Source organism: Mercurialis annua, linkage group LG8 (genome assembly GCF_937616625.2).
Source record: "Mercurialis annua linkage group LG8, ddMerAnnu1.2, whole genome shotgun sequence".
Lineage (NCBI taxonomy): Eukaryota > Viridiplantae > Streptophyta > Magnoliopsida > Malpighiales > Euphorbiaceae > Mercurialis > Mercurialis annua.
Window position 1 is genome coordinate 12,115,438 of NC_065577.1, and position 11,786 is coordinate 12,127,223.

An 11,786-nucleotide genomic window follows, 5' to 3' on the forward strand; every position below is an offset into this window, starting at 1 on the left:
AGACACGTGAAACGTCTACTTCTTCTCCAAACAGAGGTTGTTCACAGCAGCAGCCAGCCATGGCTAAGCTTACACATCCTTCTCTGGCTACACCCAAATCAGTCCCAGTCATCGTATTTTCCGTCGGCAACCCGGACTCAAGCCTACCCGAGCCTAAGGGTGGTTCCGCCCCTGTCTATAAATAATAGTTGTTAGGTGTTACTTGATAGTGGATAGCTGATAATTGTTAGCTGATAGATAATATATGTTTGATGAGATTTTATTAGTTGTTTTTGTAGACATTTATTTTTTGTACATGTAAAAATGATAAGAAACTAAAGTGTCTAATGATGGTTTTCAGAAAAATTTCTCAGGGTGACGAGCTATCGATTCGTTTGTGTGAATTCAAACAGGCGTGATCAGTGCACATTTGCGAACTTGAGGGATTAAAATGTAATTAGTCATAAATAGCATATAAAATCTAAATAAATTTTAATCTAAGTCTAAGAAATTGGATTAGTTGCAATATCTTAAAAGTTTATGCCAATTTATAAGTTTAAAGGGCTTAATTGACCATAGCCAAACCCTTAGGAACTTAGAAGCCATTTTTAACACTTATATGCACCAAAACCAACTATTTGCACTCTTTTACTTATATAGCCAGCAATAATATGAATTTATAATTTAAAATATTAAAAGATAATAGGCTAAACTTAATCCTAATCCTAATCAGACATGTAGAGATATCACTGCACACATTTTCACATTCTTGTTGCAACACATAATCCTGGTAAACCTTATGTCATTCTGAATCTCTATAAATAGAACCATGGGCAATTTAGCTAGACGTGTGATCAAAAATCAATTTTAGCACGTATCAAAAAATACAAAAACCCTAATTTTCCCGGTGTTAAATGAACTCCCCCACTCTTTCTACACACTAGTTGATTCCAGTCTAGAATCAAGCTAAATACACTTTAATTACTCAAGAACAAGCCACTATGCATAGATCTGAGGCTTGATTCCACATTCACATTACAAGAAAACGAGTCTAAGGACCCTAATGATCTTTAGAATTTTGTTCATGTATTGCATGCCAGATCTAAGATATATTGTTTTAATTATTTAAACTACTTAAACTGCCAATAATTGTCAAAACTGCCATGATCTATATTTTTTCCATGATTAGACCAGATCTACATTAAAAACATGCTTTATAGGTTGTTTACATGTTTCGAATCATGCTCACATGCTAGATCTAATCATATCTCCAGGTAAAATTGATAATTTAGCCATATACTGCCTTTTGCATAACTGTTGTTCTTGGTGATTTTAACTCCAGATTTTCTAAAAAAATATGATTTTAGGGTGTTCTTAAATGTTTTAGGTGTTTACAATTCAATTCCACTGTATATTTTGTGCAAATTGATCGTTTTTAGTGTTTTGCATGAAAACCAAATCGAAACGACGACACTGCCGAAAAATGACGAACCCACTTTTTCTCCCGTAGCAAGCACTCCCGTTCCTAGTGTCGGTCACGATGCCGTGAAACCAGGTCGTGATATTATGCATATATTTTGAACATGTTAAATTTCAGAAACTTATTTGCGTGTTTTCATTGTTCTGCACGTTTTTTGGATCGATCTCGTACCTTTCCCGAAGTTGCCCTGGACAAGGATATGGTGGGTTGCTACCCTCCATATCTTCAGTAATAGTTTCAGACTTGTTTTTGTGTTTTCGGGCTCGTTTAACCTCGAAATTGAGCCCCGTTTTAGCCCACAGACATGTGATTGGTTGTAGGATTGTTTTTTATAATTTTGTGGACCTTGTCCCAGTCATCATCAGCCTTCCACGTCAGATCAGTGGGCTGCCACATCATCGTGGGCCAAGAAGCCAAGCCCGTAAGGACTAGAAACTTCCAGATGAGATTCCGAGTTCGTTTGAACTCGGAATCAACTTCAGTTTAAACCAATAGACCCGTATTGACTAGACGAAAAACTTCCATGATTTTCCCGGTTCCAAATTCTGATCATACAAATAGACAGATGACATACAACTACCAGACACCTCATATCTTTAAGGTTTAAAATTATTTATAACCTTGCATGTATATCAATTGTAATTGGGTATGTTTATAATGTTTATCTCTTTTTAAAGCATTGTCCATATTCATCATTTAATAGAATAAATAATATAATCACATTAACTAGCTCTAAGTCTAACAAATCACTTAAAATTCTTAGTACTGCCATGAAAATATAATTAGAGTTTTTATAGGTATTCAAGACCACTAAAGTAAAATTAACCTCATATACTCATTCGTTTTTAGGCTTTGGGCATGCAAATGGATAAAATACACCTCTATTTGTTACATGATAGAAATATTAGGAATTGATGATTGCTTAGGAGTATTTTCTACATCTTCAAGTGTTAGTCCAAATTGAATCATATGCGTATCTCACATGATTTCCAGCTTACCATTTACTAGTTTTTCAGACTTGTTTGTTTTCTAGCACCATTATCCCATGGACTGTTTGTATGATTGAGCTGGGATATTCCTGATATGCTTACTAAATGAATGTAATCGATAAGTCAAGTACCCGAGTTTTGGTAGTGTCCATCAAACCCGATGTTTTGATCTGATCCATGATAATCTAACTCATAAGCGTATGTGATTGTTTAGTTGGTGTAAAATACATTTCCTAGCTGAGTTAGATGGCTACTCCATTTATCAAAACAGAACCAGGTTCGAAATCAGCCATAATGCCACAAATTTTACAATATATGTCTAAAAAAAAGAGAAAGAATTTTTTCTTGTGAATATAACATATTTAAATTAATTTACCATTTATGACTACTAATAACTAACTTATAAGAAATAAAATAAAGAAATGGTTTAATTAATTTAAAATAATAAATGTTTTATTTTTTTAATTTATAAGGCATTTTTTTATATGAAATATATTTCAAATAATAAATGTTTATTGCTATCTATTATAAGAAAAACAAAATATCAACGCCGCTCTTAAATTTGTGTCTCAGGATAAAATAAGCCCACAAATTTTTTTGAAGGTTAATTAGATTCCAAATTTGTATTTTCAAAGTCAAATAAATTATTTTTAAACCGATTAGTTCTCAAAACTCTCTTAATTTAAATATAGTAATCTCGAAATTATGTATCTCAAATGTGGACTTATTCAATCTTAAGTCACAAATTTTGGGACCTCATAAAGCTATTTGACATCAAAATACAAATTTTAAAAAATTATTGATAAAAAAAAGTTAAAATATATTAGTACTTATTTGATCCCCAAATATAAATTTGAGGGTGGTATTGACCCTTTGTTCATTACAATAACGCATCGGTCCTCTCTCTTACTTTTCCCAATAGCGGAGCAAGAAATTAGAAAGCCAATCGTTTCAGAGATTAGGGCTTAGCTGAATCTCTTTAGAAAAAAAATGAAATTCCTTAATTAGTAACACACCAACAACCCAACTAAAGTTTCTGTCATTTCATCAAACACTTTCAGGTAATTTTTTGATTTGCGAATTACGATTTTTAGGTGTTTAAAATTTTACTTCCTCTTGTTTATATTGGAAATTGGATAATTTTAATCGTTTTAATGTGTTTGTGAATTGCAATTCTAGGGTTGGATTGCGTTTGTTTTGTGGATCTAAATTATCTAAAGCAATTGACAACAAAATTAGGTTTTTGGGTTAGTTGTGAAGAAGGGATTTATATTATATGTGGTAGTTGTACTGGATGGTGCTTAAATGTTGTATTTCAGTTCCATTGAAGAACATCCGACAAAATTAGGTTAATTGTATTTCTGAATTGTGATTGTTTGATGTAGCAAAGGTTTTGTCTTTCAATTGCTGGATTTAAAATTCTTCTTTATGTTAAATGATTAATTTGATATGCTTTGTATTTTTTCGGGTATGTTAAATGATTAATTTGATATGCTCCATATTTTTTCGGGTATGTTAAATGATAAAATTGGGGCTTTGGAATATGGATTTTATGGTCATGGATGCGTTACAATATGCACAACCTCATAGTCATAATTATCAGTACTTTGGATTATAGTTTATGTTGAAATATATTGAAAGGGTACTTATTATCAAACAGCTATTTCCAGTGGATAGTCTGAGCATAATTGGCCTTTTGGCAATGGATAACCAAGCGCCTCCTACTCTTTTTGTTAATGATGGTTCATTCATGGAGAGGTTCAAACAACTTCAGCAAGGGAAGGGGAAGGATCAGGAGAAGGACAAAGGTGGTGAAGAAAAGGAATCTAAACCTAAAGCCATTATTTCAGGGACTCTGGCTCCTAAATCTTCTACTGGTAAAATAAGTATGCAATTGAAGACTAACAATTCAAGCAAGACCCCACAGCCATCTTCAGGTGGAAAACTGGCATTTAGCTTGAAACAGAAGTCAAAGATTATGACTCCTGTAGTTAAGTTGGGAGAAGATGACGATGATGAAGTAGATGCTGGGAATTTACCCAGTGATGCATCAGCTAAAAGGCAGAAGTTGAGCCAAACAGATTTCTCTGAGCTATCATCAAAACAAGTGGATGTTGGTAATTATTGCTTGTGTAGATACCTTTATTTACAATTATTTTTAAATACTTTTGCTGAATATCAACAAAGATATTTGTTATATCCCAATATGTGCTCTTAGCTTGATGTTTTGATAAGATTTCTGCTGCTATCATGTCAAATATGACTCCAAAAAGTATTTCTCTTGCAAAATTGATGTGCACATGTTCATGCAATTTTCTTGGTAGACATGTTTTATCTTGTAAAAGATAGCTCTTAATGAGATCTTGAAGAATTATAATTTCTCCCCTTCATTAAGTGTAAGCAAACAATTGCATGGGTATGTATACTCTAATCTTGAGCTGGGAATAAAGAGGACAAAACATTCTTGAATATTTCTTGTCTGATGAATGCAGCTTATACCTTAACTATCAAACAACATTGGTCGAAAGAGATGTTCAATGAAAGATTTCGCCTATGTGGCACGCCTGCTACAAGAGTAATTTGAATTCCCTTCTTGCTCTTGGTATTAATCAGTTTTATAAGTGATGTGCAGCACCACTTCCTCCGAGTGATCCTGCAGTGAAGAAAGCTGCTGACAGACTGGCAAGCTTTGTTGCCAAAAATGGAAGGCAATTTGAGGATACTACACGTCAAAAAAATCCTGGAGACACACCTTTTAAGTATGTTCTAATGATATCAATTGTTTTATTCATTGTTTTTTTATGCTTATATCAAAGTCCTTGCGAGCTTTGGTGCGTATGCTGGAAACTTGCCTTTTAAGTCGTATATCATATTTTATTTGCAGATTTCTATTTGACAAGACTTGCTCAGACTATAAGTACTATGAATTTCTGCTTGCTGAAGAGGAGAGGTTCATTTCACAGACCAGAGACTCCGATAGCTATCCTAGTGGTTTGTACTGATTTACTTCTACTGATATATCGTAAAATATATATGAATAATGAGGCAGAAGATGAACAAATGTGTTTTACTGGGAATTTATGAGGTTTAACAGTCTACAACAGTAGGAACGGCTATGCGCTATCGCTTCTCTTTGGATGATAGAATGTCTAATGCCCTAAATTCGTATTCTGTGTGTTATGTGCACATTTGATTGTCTTTCTTGTTTAGTTTCAGTTTCTGCTCTAAATCTAGTAAAGTATTCTCAACATATTTAGCTTTGCTCTGGAACATTGGACATCTCAAAGTGTTAATGCAAGAATTGTTACATTAATATCTAAAATGGTTGGGATCTTGGCGCATTGGGGCCTTTTAACACTTTATGCACTTTATTGGTTCATGAAATATGGTTATGGGGAAAATAGGATAACCTGTCAGTTTTTCATAGTTGAAGTCTTAATTTGATTTGCTTATGAAAGTTCTCTTTCAATCTTTTCAATCTTCGACTGAAATCTGAATGTTAATTACTTTCCTTATAGGTGCTACAACTACAAGTACTTCATCTTCTAAATTATCAAGTGTTTCTCAACGATCACATCAGCAGCAACCGAATTACCAAATCCCTGCTTCAGCTCTATATGATGTCACTGATGGGCCTGTGGGTTTGGAGACTTCTGCACAAACAGCATCAGCAGGAAAAACTGGTAACTGCAGAAGACAACATCTTTTTATGTGTTCAAATGAAAGTTTTCTTTTTTACTTCTGACTCCTCATGGTCCAATTTTTTTATTTCTGTTCATTTCTTATAAAAATGTCTCAAGACGTGGCATCAAATTAGTGCCTTAGGAAGGTTAAATTATGTGATTTGGTTGTTGTACACATGAACTGATATTTCTATATTGGGTCCATCATCTATTTGATTGCAGTTTCTTGCCATCTTTCAATCTTTTGACTTCCATGTTTTTGTAGACTTTTCTTTCTATTGTGTTGTAGATTTTTCCTATGCTGAAATGAATCCAAAGGAATTTTGGTTCTCATTTCTTGTCTGGAAATAGAAAACAACTAGTTTATGAAGGATGATCCGGAGGATAATTTGAATCATTCTCTGTACTGGGTTATACCAAGCCTGAAATGCTGTTATTGTACTTCACCAAGTCGGAATCATTCTCTATTTTTTGTTTAGTGCCCTTGTTTAATTCTTTTAGTTAAAGAAATTGACTGGTGGTCACAATGTCGTCTTTCCCCATGTGTTTACTTTGTGACTCGATTATCTGCAGAGTGATTATAGTTGGCAAACTCATTGATTCTCATCTCATACTGGCATAACTTAAAATGTTATATCCAACTGTTGACTCCTGTATTTACTTTGTATAATACAGGTGAATCTAGTGGAGCAGATCCCATAGCAATGATGGAGTTCTACATGAAAAAGGCAGCTCACGAAGAGAAGAGGAGACAACCTAAACAGTCAAAGGATGAGATGCCACCGCCTCCTTCCCTTCTAGGTTAAATAGCTTCATGTCTTATTGGCATTAGATATGGTATTTTCTGCAGTGTACTTATTTTATATTTTATAGGCACTACTGCTCCTGGAAAGAGAGGTCATCACATGGGTGATTACATTCCTCAAGAAGAGCTTGAGAAGTTCTTGGCTACCTGTAATGATGCTGCTGCACGAAAAGCAGCTATCGAGGCCGCAGAAAGGTCAAGGATACAGGCAGACAATGTTGGGCATAGACTTTTGTCCAAAATGGGCTGGAAAGAAGGTTTTTTTCTCTCCTTGTGTGTTTTTGTGCGCCTGTTTAGGCTCGCATACTTGTTCTCTAATATAAATTGCAAGCTGAAACTATTACACGAAAAGACTGAGATTTGTACTGTTTTTTTGTTCTGGATTGCTCGACTTTGTATTGTGTGAATCAGATAGAGGAGAGTAATTATTAGACATGATAAAGAAGTGAAATATAGTTCATATACCCAGTCAAAACAAATTTATAGGACATATTATAATTGCATTCTAACTCTGCTCTTTTGACTAGATAAATAATAATGTGCATGTACCATTCCTACATGCATGCTCTTGAATACACTCCAGCATCTTATATAAAAGATGCTTTACCAATGTGTATAACTGCGGTCTGAATATGGGGACCAATTTGTTTGGCTGGAATATGAATTTTGTATTTCGCAAATAGGCAGCAAAAAATGGTTCTAAAAACTACATGCTTCTCTGATGTGCTTGGACTTATCGCTTTGTATAAATTGATTTCAAAGTGCTATTTCTTCTGTTCGCATGTGAGTAATAAGATGTTTGTGTTAATGACGGTTTGTGGCTTTCAGGTGAGGGTCTGGGGAGCTCAAAAAGTGGTATTGCAGATCCCATTAAAGCTGGCAGTGTAAAGACGAACAATTTAGGAGTAGGAGCTCAACAACCTGGGGAGGTGACTGCCGAAGATGATATATATGAGCAGTATAAGAAGCGAATGATGCTTGGTTATCGTTACAGACCGAATCCTCTGGTATTACATCAATACTTCTTCCGTAATTTATTGTTGATTTTTTCTTGTGGTATTGCTCTTTTTCCGTGTGTTATGGCAAAGTTTATAAAATATTTTGTGGTTTTTTTTAAACAGAACAATCCCCGAAAAGCATACTACTGAGGTACTTTTATGGAAGCTTATATGTTTACCAAGACCTGTTTTCAGAAAATGAATTGTGTTTGAACTGCTTATTATTCTGCAGAAGAAATATAAAAAATTGTATTGCCCGACAGAATGAAATTGCTTAGAGAATGCTACTCGTGAACTTGTTATTCAAATACATATTTTTTATTTGTTTCTGTTTTTTCTCAATTCAGTTTGCTTAGTACTATGCCAACTGCCAAGGATGGTGTCTTCTAAATGACCCTATGCGAGTTTTATTTACTCACGATTTAGTCATCGGAATTTTAGGGGTTATGGTTGGTTTGATAATTCCTCCACAAGGAAGAATTTTTTGATCAAAGCATGCAAACTAATATATTGTAGATTTATGTAGGCTATATAGTTTATATTCAGGAGTTACTTGCTATAACCCTTAAGATTAGGTTAAAATTATTGTTTTTCTTCAACATTTTAAAAAGTCGTTATCTTACGATATTTAGGTATTCAATAATTAAAATATACCTTGAAAGGGTTTAATATCTTATGAGAAAAATATTGATTTCCTAATTTTTAAAGAGAGATAAATGACGTTTAGGAACTTTCAACACTTGAATTCTAATGGATACTGCACTTTTTAAATTTCATTGGACTTTATTTTCTTGTTTTATTTTGATTCATGTTCTGTTTTTTTTTTGTTTCCTTTTCGATATTTTGTTACAGTTGATTTACAATCTACTTTGATGATTATTTTAATATAATATCCTAACCTTGTCAAAAACAGAAATATGGATCATAGAAGCACTACCGTTTTACTTAAAGAAAATAATAAACCCTAATTATTTTTTGTCTACTGAATTTGTAGTTGGTGCATTTCTAATGTCTGATACTGTTGATTCTCTTAAGAAGGCATGTAACTGGCATTGGTATATGGTAGAAAATTCTAAAAAAGCAAAATTGGTTTAATTACTTAGCAAATGATTTTTCAATAATATCAAACAGTTACAAGTGTAAAAATTTAGAAAGGATATAACCGTTTGACATGGAATAAGATGCAAAATTTTGTTTGCAGATAGCTTTATAAAATAAAAATAAAAATTATATAACTGTTCTATCACAATAAAATTAAGGCTTAATGCCTTAAAAAATCTCGACCTTTGATCCCCTTTTCAATCTTACCCTGACGTTGAAAAATTGTCAATTTTATCCCATTCTTCATTTCAGTTGTGCCCTGAAATATAAAATTGACCTTTATTTATTTGACAAAAGTTCAATATTTTTTTTATAAAAATGATCAATTTAATATTAAAAGTTAATCTAATGCAAAAAGGGTTAATTTAGAGAATTTTTTTCCAAGTAAAAAAAAATCAATTTTATATTTTAGGGTACAATTGAAATGAAAAAATGCAAAATAGGTAAAACTGACAGATTTGCAATGTCAGGGTAGGATTGAAAAGGGAATGAAAGGTCAGGGTTTTTTAAGACATTAAGCCTAAAATTAAATATTTCTCTGTCTAACAAAAAACTCACCAACCCTCCATAAAAGAACAATCAAACATTTAACAGAAAAAATAACAACAAACTTTTGTAAAGAAAGACGATCATCGTAACAAAAATATCAAAAAGAAAAACTAATATAGCCTATAAATAATTTTGTCGTCATCCTTAAAAGGTTTTAATCTAATTTGTACATATATTGAAATTGATGCGTCTCGTCGATAGATTTACCAACAAAAACAAAAAAGATGAAAATGCGTCGGTTATTTACTTTATTTTAAAGTAATAAAAAAGAAATGACTATCGTCAACAGAAAAAATAAACTATAGACGACAGCCGAAGCGAAAAACAAAATGAAAACTCTTGACGGTTAGAGTTTTCAATTTGAAAGAGAAAAAGAAAAAGAAGATTTAAGTCGCAATTTATTTGCCAAAGATCGACAGCCACATACAGATTTAACAGACTAATTAACATTATTATAATTTTATGTATAGACTAACTAAAATTTGAGACCAATAGAATTCAAAATTCTAGGCTTGAAATCATCCATGGTTTCTGGCTTTCGGACGTTTTGGCCGTACTTGAACTTCAATTTTCCTCAACAAACCTTATGATTTTGATTTGGAAAACAGTGAACTTATTTTGTCCAATTTTTTTGATTAACACAGTTAGAGTTAGCTGACGTGGACTTTTAAATAATTTTAAATATCCAATAAAATAAAATATATTCCACACCATCTAATCTGTCATCAAAAAAATCAACAAACTTCAGTTTTGGTGTTGGTTCATTTCTAAAATTTATTTTCTATCTACTTTCAGGTTGTATAATATTTTTTTTACTAGATCAAAATGCATTTATTTAATATATTATTTTATGTATATTATTGGTGTTGATAAAGTTTAATATTAGTTACTTATGTTTTGTACAAATAACATGATGATATGTCTAATTGGATGATGTGAGTTTGCGGGTGATAGATGAAGTTTTATCGAAGATTAATTGAAGACTGCACTTAATTAGCGAAACAGTGTAAATTATCAGCTCTCAGACATAGAGGGGATAACAACCACAAGCCTCCAACTTCCTCACATTGCTTTAACGCATGGATAGCGGTTTCCTTTCGAGTACCACATCTCGTACAGTTACTAGAGACACGAATCATCTTCTTAACCATATTAGCATTGCAAGGCAACGTTTGATGATAGATGCGCCACAGGAAGTGCCTAACTTTTGGCGGAACTGGACATTTCCATATCTTCTTCCATAACCTGTTACTATCCCCAACACCCGATGAACTAGCCGTGTTCATGTTCGCCAATTTACAGGCCTGATAATAACCTGTTTTGATGGAAAACATATCATTTTTGCTCAGAGACTAGAATAATCTGTCAGGACGCAATCTGAGGCTTATAGGGATTTTTAATATGCTTTCAACTTTATGAGGGGAGAAGGCTTGCACCAGTTTATCACGGTCCCAACTCTTGTTCTGTTGATCAATGAAAAAACTAACAGTGCAACCATTTGGGATATTCGGCAAACCCGAAGGCTTCATAAGATTAGCCGAATTGATCCAATGATCATTCTTCGCATCCACAGACAGCCAATTACCAATTCTCCACGCCAACCCAAAATCAATAATTTTCTTTCTCTCCATAAAGCTTTGCCACACGAAACTTGACCCTCATTTCAAAGTTAGCTTCCTAAACTCAAAGTTAGGGTGATATTTAGCCCGAAACACCTTAGCACATAAAGAGCTCGGATTCTGAATCAACCGCCAAGCTTGTTTGGCTAGCATTGCTTGGTTAAAGGCTCTCGGGTTTCAGAAACCAAGACCACCTTCTTTTTTTTGATTTGCAGATTGAGCTCCAATTAACCTATATGATTTTATTCTTATCATTCGAACTATTCCACCAAGTTTTCGCTATAATCCTCTGCATATCAGAGCAAAATGAGATCGGCAGAGCAAAACAACTACTTATATACGTTGGAATGGACTGCGCTATAGATTTGATTATAACTTCTCTGCATGTACAAGACAAGAATTTTTCTTTCCAACCCAAAACTCTCTTATGTAACCTATCTCGGAGGAAGGCAAAAATTGGTTTCTTAGAGCGACCGACCATTGTAGGCATCCCGAGATACTTTTTGAAGTACTCAACCACCTGGATGCCGAAAATATCCTGAATTTCCAGCCGTGCAGGGAAGGGAGCTCACCCTCGAAATAT

General features: G+C 33.5%; 2 protein-coding genes across 2 annotated transcripts; one reads left to right on the plus strand and one right to left on the minus strand.

Annotated features, from left to right (window-relative positions):
* The first annotated feature begins 3,348 nt into the window (after positions 1-3,348).
* Positions 3,349-8,276, plus strand: LOC126660622 (SURP and G-patch domain-containing protein 1-like protein). Its single transcript, XM_050354192.2, has 9 exons — positions 3,349-3,509; positions 4,109-4,565; positions 5,081-5,207; positions 5,333-5,439; positions 5,967-6,131; positions 6,807-6,932; positions 7,005-7,193; positions 7,765-7,943; positions 8,058-8,276. Exons 2-9 carry the CDS (start codon positions 4,151-4,153, stop codon positions 8,082-8,084), a joined length of 1,335 nt encoding a protein of 444 aa, XP_050210149.1. The 5' UTR covers positions 3,349-3,509; positions 4,109-4,150; the 3' UTR covers positions 8,085-8,276.
* Positions 8,277-10,573: 2,297 nt separating this feature from the next.
* On the minus strand, positions 10,574-11,215 carry LOC126661636 (uncharacterized). Its single transcript, XM_050355488.1, has 2 exons — positions 10,990-11,215; positions 10,574-10,899 (listed from the first exon to the last, which is right to left on the minus strand). The coding sequence occupies exons 1-2, from the start codon at positions 11,213-11,215 to the stop codon at positions 10,574-10,576; spliced, it is 552 nt and encodes a 183-aa protein (XP_050211445.1).
* Between the last annotated feature and the right edge of the window lie 571 nt (positions 11,216-11,786).